At 37.1% G+C, this 22853-nt stretch overlaps 1 protein-coding gene across 5 annotated transcripts in view; it reads right to left on the bottom strand.

The window, feature by feature from the left end:
• The window catches only part of mask (multiple ankyrin repeats single KH domain), a 97129-nt gene that overhangs the window by 9979 nt on the left and 64297 nt on the right, over positions 1-22853 (bottom strand). For all 5 annotated transcript variants that reach the window (XM_089250124.1, XM_089250127.1, XM_089250125.1 and 2 more), the window contains 4 exons: positions 19436-19582; positions 17908-18109; positions 11878-14032; positions 7331-7513 (listed from right to left, as the gene is read on the bottom strand). In XM_089250124.1, coding sequence (XP_089106250.1) covers positions 7331-7513; positions 11878-14032; positions 17908-18109; positions 19436-19582 — 2687 coding nt within the window. The remainder of the gene's footprint in view (positions 1-7330; positions 7514-11877; positions 14033-17907; positions 18110-19435; positions 19583-22853) is intronic.

The following is a 22853-nucleotide window of genomic DNA, read 5'->3' on the forward strand; positions in this document are numbered from 1 at the left end:
AAAAAGTTAATTTTTTTAATTGAATAACTATTTTAACCCATATAACTCCCCCCCCCACCCCCCTGCACCATGAACAACATCTGAGTACTACACGTTATTTGGATATATTTTCAAACGATAGTACGTCTCCAAGATCAACAGTTTGCCAGTAAAATGCCATATGTCCTGTTACCTATGCACCCCGTATTTAACTTATGCATAAGAAACATCCTGTTATTTTTGTGACCAATTTTTGACAAAGTGGGTTCCTTATACACATTAAAATACAGTATGTATCAAATGTTTGAAATTTGCTCACATGGAACTGCAGATATGACAACAGCCCTACTGTATATAGATTGTGTATGCTAATAATGGTGGGGGGGGGGGGGGAGATTTAAAAATACAAAGGTCTATGTTGTTAGAAGATCCTGTTCATAGAAGCTGGTCTGGTGGGAACTTTTTCGAATACAGTAAAACTTCGATTATCCGGGATAATGGTGAGGGAGGTTAAACCACTGGGAGTAAAAAAAATAAGATTTGAAATGACAAAAAAAAAAAAAAAAATATTTTACCTGTTTGAAATGACTATCCACTGTATATACTCATTATCTGTGCGAAAAAAACTAAAAAATTACATTTATTCAAATGGTAGTCTCGCTACTTAAATATACTGGGTTTCATTGATGGCAGAAATACCACAGACCCTTGATTATCTGGGCTAATGTTAGGAAAAGTGATCACAGATAACCGAAAAACATGGTTATCCTTTTCCTGTTAGCCCATTCTGCAGTTTCAAAATGTACTACCAGAATGGCAAAGATTGTGCTGATACAGTCGATGAGCCATGAAATCGGGTGCAAATCTTCAAGTATCGATCATCCCAGAACAATGTCTGGTTCTTATGTGTGCATATGGGACGGCTGTTGCAATGCATTGACATGGGCTTCAGCTCTGAGAATAACGGGGTGGGGTTCTGTAAAAGAATGAAGAAATCCAGTTCTAAGAAATAGGAAAGTATTTTCATCACAAACCTCTATGAAATCTTATTTAACCAATGGAAAAAAACCAACAACACAAATAGAGAAGAGCTGAATATGAAATTGAAATTTTTGTAACATGATCAATCCGCTTCCTGGTTAATCTGTGCACGGGTAATCGAGGTTCTACTGTAGTTGTAAACTGCAATCATCTATAGGAGGTAAGAAAAAGATCAAGGATATTTTTGGCTGTTTACGACAGATTGAGGCTGAAGCTGATCTAGTGCATAGTTTCTTAAACTTTTTCTCTCCCCATTGCCTCCTTCAATTTTTTTCCTCTATAACTTCAATCACCCCCGTGGACCATTCCCATCACTCACTTTGGTAAACATTGGCATAGTATATAAATTTAAAATAAAATTTAAAAACATGCAATTGTATACACGTGTTAAAACCGATAATAAATGCAATAGAATTTAAAAATAATTTTTACAAATCTTGGAATCTATATAGTTACAAAGGCCATTGCTTTTGGTGGGGAAGTTGAATGTTAGTGAATTTTGATGGCTACAATATTCATTTTGGTCAAGGTTGGATTTTTGATTTCAAAATTGGGCATGACAAGTGTCAAAAACTGTTAAAAACTGTCAGAAACCATCAGAAGTCTAAATGAATACTTTTGAATAATGTTTTGAACACAACAGGTATATAACAAGATGGAGAACTTACCTTTTTGCATATTACAATGCTTTATTTTTAAACACTAATTTATTACAATAATTAAAACAACACTAATTATAATTTGCAATTTTGTACTTTTCGACACAAAGAATCTATAAGAGATGTATAAATTTATGGTTCATTTTTATCTAAATCTTTATTGATTATTTGTGTTCAATTTATTAAGTGAAATAGAGCTGTTTATTCAAAATATATGAGAAGGGATCAAGGTTAGGTTTTGACCTCAAACAGTATTGCTTAGCCACCAACTCTTTGGAGAATGAGAATTAAGGAGGTTTTTGTGTGCATCCAAATTCTGTACAAAAGTGTTATATATATATGTTATATTTATATGTATGACTTGGCAACAGCGCACAGCGCGAGCTTCAATGATCGTGCGCCGTTCGATTGCTGTGCGATTCGAGTTCTAGCGGCCATGGCGGTCGGTTGTGTTTCTTCGTAGCTATTGTACTAATGTTGGAATAAAGCGTATTTATGCTATTGCGTAATTCCGAATGCTCCTTCAGTCTGACTTTTATAAATGTCTAGTGAGAGACATTTCAGTGGCGACGAGTACGGGATCTAACATCAGTCTGCAGGAGTTGAAAATCATCGTCTCAGCAGGACAGGAAAAAGATAGAAGCAAGCTAGCGAGGTAGGCTTAGTTTCTTCAAGCGATTTCCTCATACGCTCCAGATGGCAGGTTTTGGTATAATCGGCGAATTCGACAGCGCGAAAGAACCGTTTTCGGAGTATGCCGAGCGATTGTATCAATATTTTGTTGCGAATGAAGTTACGGATGATGTCCGCAGACGTGCGATATTCCTATCGCTGGTGGGTGCGCCGACATATGGCTTGATAAGGAGTCTGGTGTCCCCAGCCTTACCCACGGATCGAACGCTAGCAGAACTGATAGACGTTCTCAGGAATCATTTTGAACCGGCTCCGTCGGAGATCGTTGAGCGGTTCAAATTTAACTGTCGCTGTAGGAAGCCGGGAGAGTCTGTGCCAACCTTCATAGCCGAACTTCGAACTCTCGCCAGGTTTTGCAGTTATGGGCGTACTTTAGCGGAAATGCTACGAGATCGGCTCGTATGTGGGATAAATGATGACGCTATTCAGAGAAGGCTGTTGGCGGAAAGAGATCTGTCTTTCGATCGGGCGTCAGAGATCGCGATGTCGATGGAAGCGGCCTCGAAAAACGCCTCTAACCTGCGTGGTGACAACACGTCTCCAGCGGAAGTGCTGTTTGTAAAGCAGACGCAAGCGAAGCAGCAACGGAAAAGTTCCAGAGGTCATCACCCATCACAAGCCAAGGTTATGTTTTCCTGCTATTCTTGTGGTGCGAGTGGACACAAGTCCTCAACTTGCAAGTTTGCCAAGAGTACGTGCCATTCATGCGGGAAGACGGGACACTTAGCCAGAGTATGCAAGTCAGTGAAGAACAAATGGAGTGTTGGAGTCAAAGGCCAAGGACGTTGTGCGAACAGAGTGAATCAAGTCGACCAGCTGGATAACTCGTCTCCGGCGTTCGATGTGTTGACGTTGAACTCGATGTCCGATTTCCCACCACCTTGTACCGTGCAAGTCGTGATTGAAGGGCTACCTATGGTAATGCAGGTGTACACGGGAGCACCTTTTTCGGTGATGCCTTATTCGATGTTCAAGAAGCACCGATCTTTTTTCCGATTTCTTCCGATCCTTGTGGTGGATCAGTGTTCCGTGATCTTGATGGGACGGAACTGGATCCACGAACTAGGGGTATTGTGCACTATTGATCCGGCTATCTCTACAAACACGATCCAGGTTGACGTGAAATCATCATCACGGGACTTGCAGGCCGTGTTGGATGAACATCAAGAACTGTTTTCGGGGGGCCTCGGGAAGTTGAAAAAAGTGAAGGTCCGTATGAAAAGAAAAGACTGTGCTTCACCGAAATTCTTCAAAGCTCGTCCTGTGCCTTACGCTTATAAGAAGAAGGTAGAAGAAGAAATAAGTAGACTTTTGGATTTAGGAGTTTTGGAACGAGTATCGTCATCGGAATGGGCGACACCTGTAGTACCAGTCCTAAAGGCGAACGGTAGGATCCGACTGTGTGGTGACTTTAAGCTCACCGCCAACGTTGCTACAGATCTCGAGAGGTATCCGTTACCCAAGGTCGAGGATTTGTTTGCTCGTCTTTCAGGAGGAGTGACTTTTTCAAAGATCGACTTATCGGATGCGTACTGTCAATTGGAACTGGATGAAGCTTCCAGGGACTTATTGGTAATTAACACTCATAAAGGGTTGTTCAGGTACACGAGACTGCCTTTTGGGGTAGCGTCAGCTCCATCAATTTTTCAGAGAGAAATGGACAAGCTCTTGCAAGGGCATGAAAATGCGTTGTGCTACCTAGACGACTTGCTGATAACAGGCAGCTCTGTTTCAGATCATTTAAGGAATCTGAGCAAAGTGTTGTGTACTTTGCAGGAAGCTGGTATCAAGCTACATCCCTCGAAGTGCTCGTTCATGCAGACATCAGTAGAATATTTGGGGCATAGAATCGATGCAGAAGGACTACATCCAGTGCAAATGAAGTTGGAAGCCATTGAGAAAGCTCCTGAGCCAAAGAATGCGGATGAACTGAGGTCTTTCATAGGTTTGCTGACGTATTATGCAAAATTCCTTCCAAATATGTCCTCTATGCTAGCACCATTGTATAAGTTGTTGAATAAGAACTCATGTTGGAAATGGACTGAGCAGGAGAGGAAGTCTTTCCAAGAAGCAAAGAGAAGATTGTCTACGTCTTCGTTGCTGGTCCACTTCGATGAAAGTAAGGAAGTGCGTCTCGAGTGTGACGCTAGTCCGTACGGAGTAGGAGCTGTGTTGTCTCATCCCTCAGCTGTGGGCGATCGTCCTATTGCTTTTGCGTCTAGATCCCTGACGAAAGCGGAAAGGAACTACAGCCAAATCGAAAGAGAAGCCTTGTCGTTGGTCTTCGGGGTTACACGGTATCGGAAATATCTTCTTGGAAGAACATTCACTTTGGTAACCGATCATCAGCCCCTAGTGAGCCTGTTTTCTGAGACTAAACCAGTGGCTCCAATGGCTGCTTCTCGCATTCAGCGATGGGCGCTTGTACTATCAGGGTACTCGTACAACATTGTGTATCGGAAAGGATCTTTTAATGCTAATGCTTTCAGTAGGCTACCTGTGCCGACAACTGTGACTGATTCTCCAACGCCTGCTGATGTAATATTATTGCTGGAATCTATGGATGATGGCGCGGTGACCAGATTTCATTTCCAGAAGGAGTTAGATGCTGATCCTGTTCTGTTGAAAGTGAAGAGATACATAGCACAAGGCTGGCCCAGGCGTGTAACGGCTGAAATTCGTCCTTTCTGGCTCTGCCGAACTGACTTGTCAGTGGAAAACGGTATTATTATTCGCGCGAATAGAATATATGTGCCACCAAAGTACAGGAAGTACGTGCTGTCGGAGCTTCATGGGGGTCACCAAGGTATGGGTGCTCTCAAAGCCTTGGCTAGACAGTCTGTGTGGTGGCCGAATATTGATAAGGACATTGAGGACTTGGTACGTTCGTGCATCGATTGTCAAGTCGAAGCTTCCGCTGCTCCATCAAACTTGGCACCATGGCCTTCCACAACGGAGCCCTGGAGCAGAATTCATATCGACCATGCAGGCCCGTTTGATAACCACATCGTTTTGTTAGTAGTGGATGCTGCCACTAAGTGGTTGGAAGCAATTCCGGTGTCTTCGACATCGTCAGCTGCTACGGTCGCTGCATTACGATCCCTCTTTGCGAGATTCGGACTGCCCAGGACAATCGTCAGTGATAACGCAACATCGTTCACTAGTCAGGAGTTCTCGGATTTCCTTCGTAAGAACGGAGTCATCCATGTCCGAGCTGCGCCGTATCACCCGCAGTCAAATGGGTTGGCTGCAAGAGCGGTGCGCTCCATGAAGGATGCATTGAGGAAAATTAAGGGCGGCTCCTTCCAAGAAAGGCTTGACAGATTTCTGTTTCACTATCGAAGGACACCTGTCTCCTCAACTAGTCAAGCCCCTGGTACGGCGATGTTCAACAGAGTCATGAGAAGTAGGTTGGACCTGTTGAAACCGGGTCAACATCTGGCGACGGATCCCGATTTCAAACCAAAGTTTGCACCTGAGGATAAGGTATGGTGCAGAAACTATGCAAGTGGCCCAAGGTGGATGCCAGGAACGGTCTCCGCTTCAAGGGGTAGGGTCATGTCGGAAGTGAGTACTCCTTCGGGTCACGTGGTTCGGCATCGGGACCAATTGCGTCAACGGCGTTCGGTGTCACCTTCGCGTTCAGCTGGTTCCGAGGTATCCCAGCAGCCCAATAAATCAGAGGGGCCCCGATCAGACGGAGAATACCGAGTCCATCAGAAATGAACCAACGAAGGCAAGGAATCCTCAAGCTGTTGATTCATCACCTCCTCATCTGAGGCGATCGCAACATCGCAGGCGACCACCTGAAAGACTAGGTGTGTAGTGAGTTGCGTTACTAAACTCGTGCATTGTAGTGCAGACTTTCTTTTAGAAGGGAAGGTGTTATATATATATATATATATATATATATATATATATATATATATATATATATATATATATATATATATATATATATGTTATATTTATATGTATGACTTGGCAACAGCGCAAGCTTAAATGATCGCGCGCCGTTCGATTGCTGTGCGATTCGAGTTCTAGCGGCCATGGCGGTCGGTTGTGTTTCTTCGTAGCTATTGTACTAATGTTGGAATAAAGCGTATTTATGCTATTGTGTAATTCCGAATGCTCCTTCAGTCTGACCTTTATAAATGTCTAGTGAGAGACATTTCAAAAAATAAATATCAAAGGGATTTTCAAAAACAATAAAGGGATTTTTCATTAATAAAAGTGAACGTGTAGGAATTTTTTTCCCTTTGCAGAAACGTGGCATTGTGCAAACCATCACAGATTAGTGCCAAGTCATCAACCATGGCCAACTAGTAGGTTAAGGTTAAATTACTTGCACATGCGCCAACTTTTGAAATCCAGAAATCTGGAGATTCTCCCGAAGGGGGTATCCCCCCCCCCCCCCCGGCACTCATAGACTCAATCAAAAGAAAAAAAATTCACAAAAATCAATTTAAAAAAAAGTTCCAGCTCTATTCAAATTGTATATTTTATATTTAAAAAAAAAATACATATTGTACAAAATTTTTAGAGAGAAAAAAACAATGTTACAATCATATTAAGTATTTATTCTTTGTATAACAGTCATTTCAAACATTACATGCAATTAACGTATTTCCAATGAGAATATTTTATATTGAAAAGCAGTATTCAAGGTTTCTGACATGACAGTTTAAACCGTCAAAAACCTGCCAACCCTGATTTTGATGTAAAAATCAGTAGACGTGTATTTGTTAATGATTCAATCAGTAGCAGAGTAGTATAAATAACTAAGGAGGAAAATCAGTTTGCAGGAGGCACTCACAGATAAAAAACAAAATCTGAACACTTCATTGCTTGCAGCAATTAATTACATATGGTATGAAATTTCCACAGCCACCTTACATTTCTGAAGACAAAAAACAAACTTAGTTACCTTGGTAAATATAAGTCATAGTCAAACATACCTCCAAACATTGGATTTTTGCGTTGCGCTCTTTCCATTCCAATCGGCCTAGGCAGTTTTCTGTCCTCACCAATAGTTCCAGCAGGATTAGGATTTTCCTGCACATTCATACCAGTTGGAGAAGGTAAATTACTATGCTGAGGAGAAGCATTTGGAGATATTGTAGCCATAGGTGAGCCATCGTCTGCAAATTGAAGTATATAACAAATATACATTAGAGTTTTCCGCATCCATTTTAAAATATTATTAGTAATATTAATTAAATGAAAATAACGCATAACAAACAAGATGATGATAGTGACCAATAGTAATCACTAGTCCGGAAGTTCAGGCAAATGCATTTTGCCTAATTTCACAAAAAGACATTTATATTAGACATTATATTTTAACACTGTTTTAAGTTTTCTGGTGTATTTCAGAGGCCATAATAAACCGAAGAGCCAAAAAAACTGGTACAGGCATGCGTATGCAAATAAAGAGATATGGAGCCAATCACAGTACGGCGCTGCGGTCGGCAACGCCTATATAACACAACAAGTGTCTGGCATAGTTGTTAGATCGGTTACTGCTGCTACAATGGCAGGTTATCAAGATTTAAGTGAGTTTGAACGTGGTGTTGTAGTCGGCGCATGAGAGATGGGACATAGCATCTCCGAGGGAGCTATGAAATTTGGATTTTCACGTACGACCATTTCACGAGTGTACCGTGAATATCAGGAATCCGGTAAAAAATTAAATCTACAACATCGCTGCGGCCGGAAAAAGATCATGCAAGAACGGGACCAATGACGACTGACGAGAATCATTAAACGTGACAGACGTGCAACCCTTCCGCAAATTGCTGCAGATTTCAATGCTGGGCCATCAACAAGTGTCAGCGTGCGAACCATTCAACGAAACATCATCGATATGGGCTTTCGAAGCCGAAGGCCTACTCGTGTACCCTTGATGACTGCACGACACAAAGCTTTACGCCTCGCCTGGGCCGGACAACACAGACATTGGACTGTTGAGGACTGGAAACACGTTGCCTGGTTAGACGAGTCTTGGTTCCAATTGCTTCGAGCTGATGGACGTGTACGGGTATGGAGACAACCTCATGAATCCATGGACCCTACATGTCAACAGGGGACTGTTCAAGATGGCTCTGATGGTATGGGGCATGTGCAGTTGGCGTGATATGGGACCCCTGACACGTCTAGATAAGACTCTGACAGGTGACAGCATCCTGTCTGATCACCTGCACCCATTCCCGTCCATTGTGCATTCCGACAGACTTGGACAATTTCAGCAGGACAATGCGACACCCCACATGTCCAGAATCGCTACAAAGTGGCTCTAGGAACACTCTTCTGACTTTAGACACTTCCGCTGCCACCTAAATCCCCAGACATTATTGAACATATCTGGGATGCCTTGCAACATGCTGTGTCTCCACCCCCCTCTTACTCCTACGGATTTATGGACAGCACTGCAGGATTCATGGTGTCAATTACCTCCAGCACTACTTCAGACATTAGTCGAGTCCATGCCACGTCGTGTTGCGGCACTTCTGCGGGCTCGCGGGGGCCCTACACGATATTAGGCAGGTGTACCAGTTTTTTTGGCTCTTCAGTGTATGTAAAGCATGGATATTTGGAGCATCGAGAACAAAAAAAAAAAGAAATGCTATTTAAAAAAATTTTCCAGCTCTCAGTATTAATTTTCATCAGAAAGTCACACCCACACCTCTAGCTCCATTTAAACGCAATTAAGTGATCTGAGAATAGGGAACTTGATGTTGCCGTGAGTAAACTTTGCTTTGACCAGATGGTGTTAGATGTGAACTCGGCCGATGTTAAAAAAGCAGAGGAAAATTAGAAATATTTCTGCTTCACATTATGTGTCTCGCTCATAATATACTGCATTGTATATCTAACCAATGACTGTCCCAAGAGGTCATCAGTTGACGTCATGACTCATACAAGGCGGGGTAGAAGACAAGGCTCTGGGGGCACCATGTTTTGATTTTTTTAACACCATAAATGCATTGCAAAACAAACATGGCTATTTATTTTACATGCATATTTTTTAGTATTTGATTAAATTGACCCGAGTCACCTATACGGGTGCGTGACAGGTATGGCCACACAAGGGCTCTGCTCTTGGAAGAGGCCTGCATATATGGAAATATAAAAAAAGTATAGAAATTTTTTTACTACAATAGAACAAGGTAGTCATGTTTCAACTATAGAAATGATAGTAATTATTCCAAATAATAGATCAAATTGTAACATGAGGGGCTCGTCAGTTTCTGATATTAAGATGAGAAGTCTCATGGATCGCACACAGGTCTATTTTAGTGCCTATTTTTAGGTATTTTTAGTGCTTTTTTGACCATTTTTAGTGCCTAAACTTCCAGGCTCCAGCACAATCACCATTGTTTTACAATTCTATTAATTTAAAGATTTCAGTCATTTTCATTTTATAACATAAAAAAAATGTTTCTGCAGCTTTTGCAATGAGAAATTTATACCTTTTCTTCCAAAAAAAAAATTGCAACCTAGATATGCAAGAATTTTTCTTCACTTGATAGATATAAACATAAAATGGTCACAATAAAATTATCAGGGCCCTTTAACTCTACTTCAGATTAATTGATGCGTACAATCATAGATCATATACTCTATATCTACCAAATTCTATACTCATCACCATTTGACAAGAAAAAGTTTTGATTTAGACCAGCAATCTACAAGCTTTGGCCTGCAGGTCAAGTGACATTTTCACCCACACAGGAAAGAAAAGCCATATTATTTGTACGTTTGCAAAATGTCAAGAAACTGCACTTTTCAGGAGACATAAATAAATAAATAACAATAGCTAACTGGTTTCCACACATAAGACAGAAATAACACCATAGCTGGTGTTCTATTGGTCAGAAGTAGAGATGTGAAATTCTTGAGAATTAATTAATTAATTCTTGAGTTATTTATAATAGTCCTCCCAGAGAATATTCTCCTCGATGAGAATATTCTTTAGTTATTTATAATAGTCCTTCCAGAGATTATTCTCAAGCATATTTGTAATAATATGCATTGTAATAAATAATCTCTATAAATAACTTGAGAATAGTTACTTTACGATAAGAATATTCTCTGGTAATTTCTAATAATATTCTTTTGATTCCTCCATAGTAGTCCCCTCTCTTCCAGTCAAGAAGACAGGAATAAAAGTTTAAAAACAAGAAAATAAAACCAACATGGCTGAATTGCACAACTTGCAAAGAAATGTGTGATACAGAATTTATAAGTGTATTGTACATTGAAGAAAACAGTTCTGTATCTTCTTAGAATGAAGGTGATTGTATAAGAATAGCTTCCATTGTCAATCAACTTTTAGTTTTACGCTTTGCTTTGAACTAATTTCTGAAAATTTATCTAATTTTAAATAAATTTTTAAAAGTTTTAATCTAAAGGTTTCTAAAATCTTTATAACCAAACTTTTTTGAAACCTCTAATCATGACCAGGAGAATATTCTAAGAATATCCTTGAACTAAAAGTTATCGAGACGCGATTATACCCAAAATTTTGTTGTAAATGTTTCTGGCAATGAAAATTGATCTATATTTCATAATATATATATATATATATATATATATATATATATATATATAAACAAAACTAATAAAACAAATTTCATTATTTAAAAGAAAAATGAATATTCTCGATTATTCTCCAATTTTTACATCCAGGAGAACATTCTTGTGAGGTGAGAATATTCTCAGAACATCTCTAGTCTGAAGCATGACATTTTTACACAGAACATGGAAACATATCAAGTTTTTTAGGCCAGTATTACATTGCAAAAGTTTGATAAAATCCCTTTTATAAAACTTGAAAAAATAAACCAATAAGGTTATTGGTTAAATTCTAGAAAATGCAACCGGTGACCTTATTGGCTGCATTTTTCAAGTTTTATAAAAGGACTTTTACCAAACTTTTATAGTGTAATGCTGGCCTAAGAGGCATAAAAGAGAATTTTGACATATTATATATCACATACACCAATGATAAATGCACTAATGAAATATTTCTGTTGATTCAGATATGGGAGGTTTCCTCTCACAGCAAGATCTGCACAAACCTCTAAATACATGAAAAGATTAGTGCATGTATATTGTCTAGGGTTGGACAACTTCAAAAATTTAAATGCTTGACTAGGCATGTAACCTAAAATAATACATGCCAGTATTGTATTTTATATGCCTGCTTCGAGCATGTGGTTGAGAACATTGCATGACCAGGCATGTCTGGTGGTTGAAACCCCTATCAGGACTGGACAAATCTATGACCAGAGAAATAATACAAGTAATTAACACACTATACGCCAGTTTTAAGGAAAAGCTCACTCATCATACTGATTACGTATGAATATAAAAATACATGTTAACTTGTGATCTGTCAACAATGTATCAAGTAATTTATAAACCAAAAAATTATGGTTTTTTTTAGATTCATGTAAAATTTTATTTTACCAAATACGACTATACAAAAAGAGAAACATACCCTTTGAAGAAGCACCAACAGATGGTGTTGTACTGGCAGACCTTTGACCTGGCCTGATTCCCATCATGGAATGCATTACGGGATAATGATTCCCAGGCACAACTTGCGACGGCCTCGTTGGATACCCTCCCATCATGCCTAGCAGAGGCATTGCATCTGCACTTTGAGAGAGGTTACCAATATTTGGTGGCATACTTCCAACTGGCCCTGCAGGAGCTGTATTATGACCATATTCATTATTGCTCTGCTGCTGATGGCTAAGACTATGGTGTAGGGCAAACCGGTTCAATGCCTGAGGATGATGGTTTGGCATAGCATGTAGAGGAAATGAATGGCTTACTGCACCACCACCAGAAGATAAGATAGGCCTGAATTGATGTGGGACAGTGTCTTGGAAGGAGTTCTGAACACCAGGAAGGCGTGGCGGTAACTGCATAGGTCGACCATGCTGGGCCATCAACAAGGATGCTCGACTTGAAAAATCGGGAGCATTTGGATTAAGATTACTCTGAACAACTTGTAAGCTACCAGTATTATTTCCTTCTGGTACAATTGTGCCTACTGATGGTAAAGGACTATGCTGGCTGAAAGTAGTGTTTGTTCCAGCTGGACCTGCAAAAGTTGACGCTAAAGGATATGACTGAAGACGATTAGGATGGGAAGACATATTCAAACTTTGGTGGTGAAATAAGGCTTCAGGCATCTGTGAATTAGTATGCTGGGTTCCTATGTCCACGCAGTTATCATTCATTGAGTGAGGCAGCTCATTCATATCCCCTGAGCCATGGTTATCTGGCAAAGACCTAGAATGCATAGGTAATGGGGGACTTGGTACTGCAGGAGGGGTAGAATGCCTGGTATTCGTACCAGAAGACAAAGGGCCAATTGGCCCTAATGGAGGTGTGCACGGCGCACTTCTGGGTCCACTGCCAATTGGTCCAAAATTAGCACTGGATGGTATTCCTGCCTGAGATAAGATGGAAGAAGCAGAAGAGTTTGAGGAGGCACTCGGTGAAATATGTAGATTTCCCCTATAACCAGGTGCCTTAGCAGCATCTGCCAATAGATCTTGCTCTGGGTTTTGTGGTAAGGAAAGAGTCAGAGTACTCTGAATGGGATTAGAATTCTGCACTTGGCAAGCCACAGACGTCACACCTGCTGCAGCTACACTTGCGAAATTTGGTTTTGATTCTTTATCTTTTTGACCCCAGACACTAGGCTGAGCAACTTTGCTAAATAAATTATTGAAAGGTGAATACTCCTGAGCTACACTAGAGCTTATTGAAGTGTGACATGTAGCAGTTGATGAACTGGCGTTGTTTGTAGGGGAAGATTGATTGGAAGATGAAGCAGAGCTTACAAAAGGCTTTCCAGAAGTAGGCGTTTGAGTACCACTTACACGAGGGAATTGTGCAGCTAATGATGGTGCTTGAGAAGCAATTGCTGGACCACTCTGAATATGAGCATTTACTGCAAATGGCTGTACAGGCCCGTTTCCTCCCAATGATGTACTGTGAGTATTCATAACAGCAGAAGAAGGGGGAGCGCTTCCAGCTCTCTCGGAACTTAATGTTGGAACTGAGCAAGACACTTTAGTATCTGATGTAGTGGTCACTTTGGTAGCAAAAGTAACAATACTCGATGGAACTGTTCTAGAGGATTTTCCCTGGGCGATAACAGCCATCGTGTAAGACACTGTTGTTTTTGTAGACGTAGTGCTACTGCCTTGTTGGCAAGATATATTTTTCTCCTGAGGAAACAGTTGTCTGGCTACAGGGCTTTTCTCAATATTTGCAGTGGCAACAACTCTTGTTGTAACAGCAGTCAAATTAATGGTGGTATTACTAATTGGTAGTGATGGCCGAGGCACAACGTTTGAAGGAACTTTCCCAGTAACAACCACCCCAGTCCATGCATTTTGGGAGTTATTCAAGAAGGGTGGAGTCGCAACCGTACATACAGGAATGCTTGACCTTATGTTTTGACTACCAGTTGCTATACCAGGACGAGCTTGGCTGGAAAATGGGGGAGCTGCATTAGCTGGCAGGCTAGGTGGTGGAATGGAAGTCACTTTTGTGATGGCAGAAGTAATGGAAGATGATGACTTGGATGATGTTGAAGTCCTCATACTTCCTTTAGATAGAGGTACTGTTGCCTGTAAAAGAAAAAATATAAAAAAGTGATACAATTTATATTGAGTTTGCCAAATGAAATTACAAGGAAAAAATCAAATCAGTACTATTTTATACTATAAAGCAGCGTTTCTCAACCTCTGGTCTACAGGCAGACTTGATAACTTGATTTTAACTGAATGAAAAATTATTCATTTGTTGTAATTGAAAATTAATAATATCCATACGCATACCTGCTAACTGTTACGATTTTATCATATTTAGTACAATTTTAGGAACTTAATACGATTATATGCTTTTGCTTCTAAAAAATAAGATTTTTTACTGAATCTGTAATATTGACGTTTTCCTGCTTATGTCACAATCTGGTTGGCATTAGAATCATTGATAGTCCGTTGGTCCACATTACTCCGCGGAGCCTAGCCAAAAATTCCAGCGTGGCGAGAAACAGTGGAACACTGCTGGGAGTTTTCGTGGCAGTTTTACTTGTGCGGCTTATGTGCCGAAACGATGTCTCAAGCTACCTCTGTATTAGACAGTATACTTAGTGATGCACCAATCCTTTAGCATCCATTTGATTGATCAATATTTTTCCGAAATTTGCATGCCATTCTAATTCTTTAGTTTCATTTTATTTAACCCATTTTATTTTTTAAGTTTCTAAATGAACTTGTGCAAAAAATTGAGTTCATAATTCATGCATTTTTGATCGATTTACAATAATAAACCATTATTTTCTCAATATTTGAGTATCTTCAAAATTTCACCATGTTTGAAATATAGACTTACTTTTTATTGTTTAGTTATTCAGGGCCGAGTTTAAGATTTTTGGAAATTTTTGACAAAAAATAATATCGCACTGGAATCAAGTGTATTATTCCATTATATAAAGTTCTATTAATATCAATCATTCAGGTGACTAAAATGTTAAATTTTGAGTTCTGAAAATCAGATGGTTTTAAACACTTCAGCACTCATCTAATGAATTTTAATTTGTTTTCACGTGATCAGGGGACTGTCCCAGTGAGTGAAATCATTTCATTTTAGATGAAACAGTAGTGCAAAAACAACAAAAGATAGACAACAGAACAGATTTTTACTAATCTGTTGTCTTCCTGAGAATGTGTTTTTTTTTTAAATAAACCATATATTTTCTAACGCAGCAATTACTTTTTCTGATTATAATTATTTCTTCCTAATAAATTTTAGTATGGGGGTACCCCCTTCTCCTCCCTGATGTAAATTGGAAACCGAGCCGCATTATGCTTTTTTAGGGATAAAATACAATTCTTTTTCTTCTGAGGTTAGCAGGTCTGCATGTGGGTTCAAATTAAAATTGCCTTCGTACTTAGGTTCACCATACATCCATAAGGAAAATGAGGGAAATATTGTGATAAATCAAGTTGGCTAATTACTGAAAAAATAGGTTGGGGGACAAATAAAGGGCTGCTAAAAAAATCATAAACACAAATCTATTTGACAAAAAAACATTCAAATGACTAGATGACCGTATTTCACTCAGAAAAATGAGGGAAAAACTAGGATCTTAAACACGGTAAAATATGGTATGTCACTAATTGCCATTGAAAACGTAGCCATAACTCGACAAAATCCTCCCCATTGTAATTGAAATCTCTTAAAAATAAATGAAAAAATGTAAAACCTGCCAAATATGTATATTTCATTGAATATTTGTATTTACAGCTATAATTATCATAAGTTATGAAAGTGCTGTTTACTCAACATTTTAAATAAACATTAAAAATTTAAGAAAGCATTATTGGAAAAAATGGGACAAATGAATAAAATAATTCGGAACTACTAAAAACACAGGAGTATCCCATAATATGGGACAAAAGTGGTCTGTCAAATTTTTTACACATTTTACTAGTCCTTGGGTTCAGAAACACTGCTATGAAATATATGCTGTGGAAATCAAAAATACAAAATTTTAATTATTTTAGCATATATTTTTTTGACTAGTAGAGAAGGTTTCTTTTTTCTTCACGAAGATAATTTTCCTAAACTGATCAAACAAACTAAAATTAGCGATTGAATTTGTATGTGTTTTGTAATTTATCTATAAAAAATTACAGAATATGAAGGGCATTCATGTTCTATTTTATCAAATTATTCTTTGAAAGCATCTGAACATTTTCTCATTCAGACAAAACTTTTTTTTTATTGTTCAAGGACAATCCCCCTCTTTCTAGTGTTTCCTGCTGATTTAACTGTTAAGTTTTTCATCTTTAAAGCCCCACACTACAGATCGCTTTTAGTATCTGGTTCATATATGCAAATCAATTTTTCTTAAAGAATCGATTGATTAGGTTTTAAACACAAGTGAGAGCCCCCATCCTTGAAATTTTTCAAAGTAGTCTTACACTGATCAACTATTGTGTGCCTTTGTTTTTCGGTCAAATATTGTGAGGCACCTGCTGATAACAGTGCAGATGAAGACTGAAAACAACAGCTATACTCCGGAGCTAATCTTTGGACATAATGCTATCTGTATAACACAATTCCTTACCAGCTTCAACGTTTCCTGTAAAGGTTTATATTGATGGTTGAAGAGAACAAAAATCATCAACAGAAATTCCCCATCGTTTAAATTCTGCATGCCAGATGAAAACTATTGAACATTATAATTTTGAGACCAGGAAAGTTTCATGCCATTCTTGAGCGCTTAACCCTTACAGTGGCAGTAATGAAATATCTTTTCAAACTTACATGTAAAATGTCTTGAATTTGGAAAATTCAGAGATATTCTCGCCTCCCTAAAACCATCTAATTTTGGCAATGCCGAGCTCAAACATGTAACAGTGCTTCACCTAAGAACATGTTTTTCATCTCTCCAACATGTTAGCCCAACTGCCAGTGGGCTGAGTCGGCTCTTATTTAAAGTTTAATAACAAAAGGAGAGTTTTTCTTTTCAATGGGTTAAAAAAAAAAAAAGATATGTGCACAGATTTAATAGGCTAGACCTTTTCAGTTTTTTTATTTTTATTTTGGGGGAGGTGGAAAGGAGATAGTCCTGAGATGCACAACTGGGAAAAATATTCTGCTTGAAAACAAGTGAGGCATTTTACTGAGAGTTTAAGCGATTTCCACTGTAGCAATTATACAGATAAGTGAAATTTTAAAAACTGCTTAAAGAGTTTTTTTTAAAATTTATATATATACATGCAGGGTGCATAGGTAACAGTGCATATCGTATTTTACTGGAGAACCAACCATAGATCCTAGAGGCATACTTCCAATTAGAAAAAGTATCCAAGTAACGCGTAGTACTCAGATATGTCATTCATATTGCAAGGGGTTGTACAGTTATTAAAAGAAAAAAAAATTAACTTTTTATACACTTTGCCCAAAAACCCAACTACAAACTTGTTGCCCTGTTTCTCCTGTGATGCCAAAAAAAAAATTCCACGTTTTGAAAAGCAATATTCGCCTAGATATGTGAATTTGAAAAATGGAGGCAAGTTATTAAAATAGCATTAAATGCGGGTAAAATGCCCCCCCCCCCCCAGCTTTCCTCTGTTTTTTGAATTCAAATATCTCTGCAAATATTGCACAACAAAAAAATACATGTTTCTAACATGGATTTCTAACATTTGTTGGCACCAGGAGAAACTGCCCAAAAACCAATTAGAAACTTGTCCAAAGTGTATAAAAAGTTAATTTTTTTATTTTAATAATTACACAACCCTTTGCAACGTGAATGACATTTTGAATACTACATGCTATTTAGATACTTTTTCTAATTGAAAGTATGACTCTAGGACCTATAGTTTACCAGTAAAATTCTGTATGCACTGTTACATATACATAACTGGCTGACAAAGAAACTCAGAAGTTACTCACATCCAAAAATGAAAAAAAAAATTTTAATTACTACCTGAGAAGAATTTGAAGCTGAAGTAGTCACTATGCTGTTTGTAGTAACTGCAGCAATGTTTTTAGTATCAGAGGTGACTGCGCATGTTCCGCCAGTTTTATTCAATCCACATCTAATGAATATGTCAGACAATTCTTTCTCTGGTTCTTTGATTAGAGCTGTTATAAGATGTTGAGCTAATCTTGTAGACTCTGCTGATCCCCTGAAAATTGATGAATGCATCAGAAACATATACATGTGACATCAGAACCATTTTTGTTGGTAGCCGTATGTCCAGCTGACCAAAAAAAAATCCAATATGTCTAAATTGAAAGAGCAATAACAATATTTGGTAGGCGTGAAAAAGATATGCACTTAACTGAAAATGAACATAAGTATATACATATGACCAAAAAAAAAAAATTGTGTTTGTGCAGTTTCAACATAGATAGCATACAGGAAGAGTAATTTATGATTGGTTATTTATACTAGGTATGCTATCAAAAAAAAAAATTTCATCACAACTTGTCTTACGCATAGTATTTTTGTCAATACCGTCCAATCCTGTGGTAACAAGCTCCAAGAGACCGGAGAAATTACTTCGTTATAACAAGATTTTGTTATAAAGGAATTCGTTTTTTGCATTGTTCCTATGTAAACTTATCTGGGGGATTAGAAAAAGTGTTCGTTAAAACAGGATTTGACCGTATTGAATTTTTTGTTTGTTTTATCAGATGCTACAACTGTTGTGGGAATATACAGTATACTACACATTATTTAATGTTTCTCAGTCATTCCCCTCCTCATTATTTAAAATTACAAGCCCTGGAAACTTGCACATACAGAGATACATTTGTATGTAATTTGTGACTATTTTGAACAGAAATGAGTTGAAAACTAAAATAACTTCCAGAGCATGAATCCCACCTTCAGGTTTTTCAAAAGAAGTTAAAATTTAAAGTTAGAAGTTAAATTTTTAGTATGACAAGATTTATGCTTATACCGCTGTTCACAAAATGTATAGTCAGCAAGGCCATTCTTTGGTCCTTTCTTCTAAAATTCCAATCAAGCTTAATTCGAAACAAAAATCAATAATTTTTTTTTATCCACTAGCATTTTACCACAATGAATACTTTAATCAAAACATTTCAAGGGCTATGAATGTGACAAAACTAGCATTGGAATTAAAAAGGCATTAGAATTTCTCTACTGTTTATCCTTGCTCACCAATAAACAAAATGAAAATAGTACAGGTATTGAGCATGCACAAAATGTTATGCATCATATAAGAAACCACACTCTTAACACTTTTTGCAAACTTATTTATGTTCAGCTTTTTATCTGTGTGAAAGTAGAGTAATACTGTTAACTGATCAATTTATCAAACCAGTCCTAGAAAAAAGTGCTATCACAAAAGAATAAGATTATGTATAAGCAAACAGGGAATTAAAAAATATTTAAGACTAAATTTTATATGTACCATTGTTTCAATATCATTCTTATTCCATCCTTATTCAATATAATTTAAATCAAGGTCTGTGATTATTACCTAATTATCACTGTCCTTTCTCCTTGTCCTTTTTGTTTCTCCACCTCAATATGAGCACTTGAAACTTCCCGTATGGCATTGATATTACATCCACCTCGACCTATAACCCTACTGATAGCATTTGAAGGAACAGATACTTTTTTTGACCTGTAAAAAAATAAAAAGGATTATAGTACATAAATTATAGTTATTAGTTTATTATAGTTATGTTTTACAAAAACTGATGTAATTTAAAAAAAAATCTAATGATTTTATACAAGTTTAAGGCCGGTATTCCACTATAAAAGTAGTGGGACAAAGATCTTTTAAAAAATTTTATTGTTTCACAAGGTCTTCAACAAAGTTACCTTTTATCAAAGTTGATCATTAAGTCCGGGATTACACTATTGTAAAAGTGCTTTTATAAAACTTGAAAAATACAATCAATATACAGATCGGTTGCATTTTCTCGAATGTAATCAATTGCCTTATTAGTTGTATTTTTCAAGTTTTATAAAAGCACTTTTACAAAACTTTTACAGTGTAATCCCAGCCCTAGACCGATATTACACCATATTTCTTTCTCAAACTTATTTTATAAAATAACTTTCATAGTATAATACCGTCCCATAAAAATTTTCTCCTGCTTCATTTCCAATTTATAATACTACAAGTCTAAAAAATTACAAGTTGACTTCATGACTTTTAGAGCAACTTTCCTCAATGAATGTGGTAAACATGATAAAAAAATAAAATCCATACGACAAGACTATATAAATATAAACAAGACAATTTTTTACACTGCTAAAGGAAATACAGTAAAGCCTGTCCAAGATAGACCATTTACGAAACGAAAATCTGTTTCAGATGTAATCAATAAATTTTGTGGTACCTTGGTTTACGAGCATAATTTGTCCTGTAAATATTCTCTTAATTGGAAGCACTCTTATATCTCAAAGCGAACTCCCATATAAAAAAAATTGAAACTCAAATGTTTTACCATTAAAACAGGATTCCTCACGCAAGCCACATTTTGCTTTCACATATAAAGTGTTTTGGCAAATTTGTTTCATATTTTTGCTTATTTTATTTTTAAGGATTTTTAAAATAAAAGAGCTTGACTGAAATCTCCACTTGCTATAACATAAGAAAAGTTAAAATTTATTTAAAACTGTCCTACAAAACTCTCGTAAACCAAGTCACTCTTAATCCACAGTAATAAAATACTTATCAATGATAGATTTTATTTTGCGGCACAGCAACATTATTGGCTGCACACACACATTACCGGCATAACTTCCAGCAAAATTTGATGATCAGTACTTTCTCATGTACAAGACACCTCTATAGGGCAGATACAATGTAGAGGAGGAACGATAATCTGTTTTTATCAAAAAAAAGTGTAAACTAAGAGGATCAGTATGTGAGGGAGTTGGGGGGGGGGGAGGGGAGAGAGATACCTATAGAGGATTCATGGCTCTAAAGCTGATGAAAATTAAAAACGTACATATTTTCATCTTAAAAAAATATCAAATGAAAATACCCTTTTTCTGTTACTTTAATCAATTTATGTTAATTTAAATGCTTTTTGAAAGTTGGTAACTTTAAGAAATTTCATTGGAAGAAGAATTCCTTGCCCGAAAGTTGATCTTCCTCACGTTTATTTTTTGGATTTTTTTAGTGGATGATGTTGAATCGTATCTGTCAGTGACATTAAAAAAGAACAGTTTTACTTTCAAAGGTCACGGATTGTCATTTTTTAGTCAGAGCTTTTTGAACTTCCTGTTTGAGGATTTTTTACGTAAAAAATACACGTTTCCTACAGATTCCACATTTGAAAATGAAATTATTTCTTCCACTTCAAAGCCATGTAAGAAATATGAGGTGGTTATAGGAAATTAACAGCCATCATGACCCCCACATCCTGCAGCAGAGCCCTATAGGCTAATATCTTTATTGGACCCCCAAACTAAGATTTGTCATGGACAATTAATATAGTGAAAAAAGAAAAGAATTGTCCTGGGCCCCCGGCTTGGAGCCTTGTCAGCCCTACCCTTGTAGTGGAAAGGGGATATGACTGCCATGGTATAGGTGCAAGTACTTAATTTTAAGAAAATCCAAACAAGTTAATATGTGCGTGTTTTTTTTTTAATGATTTTACTTTATACTACTTTTCATTTATTTTGATGCTTAAACCCATCAAAAACTGTCACAAGTAAATAAAACACAAACTATAAAATCCACCACACGCTCAGTTTCAATAGTGGCTATGTTTTTTTGAACAACTTTGTTGCTTTTGGTGCTTAAATTAATCTTGCATTAATCCACACTGAATTAATTTCATGTGGGACCCAAAATTATGTGCTGTGCGGTAAAGTACTGTCAAAGATCACATTAATTAATCTCCCCTAAGAGGGAGTTATAGACCCTTGTATAGGTCTGATATTCTACATCAACTAATTTGAGGTTACAGTCGTGTGAGATCCATTTTATATTTGTGGCAATTTTACAATCTTTGACAAGTTTCTGCTGCTTACATTCTCTCAAGAAAAACAAGCTTTTAATTTGATAATTTTAAGGAACGAGTTCTGTCCTTGTATATCGAAACGAATGTTAAAATACATAGTATCGGACAATACAAGAACATTTGACTGGAAAACAATGTTGAATGCACTATTCAGATATGTTTGGTTATTGAACCAGTTTAATCTAATCTGAATGAAGTAAAGTAAATTAAATCATTGTGGGGAAGGGGCAAGACATTTGAAAATTGTCTAAAGACTGAAAGTTGCTTTGAGATTTTTTTTTAAATCAGCCAATCTTTATGATCTTTAAAAACCATTAGAGTTGTTTAATATTTTCCATAGCTTCTAAAAAAAATCAATTTTTTGCTTGGGAAAATTACCCCAATTTCACAATTAAAATTATATTTCTAACAGTGTTGAAGAATTTCAAATTAAATAGAATACAATTTCAAAGGACAAGTCCAATCATAAGAGTTTTAGCTACATTTTTTGCTTGTAAAAACAACATGCAGCAAGCTTCCCTGTTCAAGAAATGGCATACTGTACACACATAATTGAACTGCAAGACAAGCTATGCAAAATTGATTTCATTAGGTTGTCCAGAAAGTTCTGAATGCTTTCGACAGTTGCAGGTTTCTACTGCTGGGTCTTTTTATTGTTTGAGAATAAACTAAGTATAAACTACTCATATTTTGATGCTAGAGTGGGAAATAGAGTCAACCAGGATATAAAGACTTGCTTCAATAATGATATTGTCGATGTTGTTAAAATATTGTTACAAAGTGATAAAATATGGTTGATTAACAGCTGCATTTTTGGGCACTTATTTTTTAAAATAAATAATGTTGTTCAGGACTTTTAGAAATATTTGTTAAATCTATGGAGATGATGCTATAAGTGAATCAATGATTTCA

This window comes from Pholcus phalangioides, unplaced genomic scaffold, assembly GCF_987345545.1.
Source record: "Pholcus phalangioides strain wild (caught in Gottingen) unplaced genomic scaffold, Ppha-v1.0 ptg000022l_1, whole genome shotgun sequence".
Classification (NCBI taxonomy): Eukaryota; Metazoa; Arthropoda; class Arachnida; order Araneae; family Pholcidae; genus Pholcus; species Pholcus phalangioides.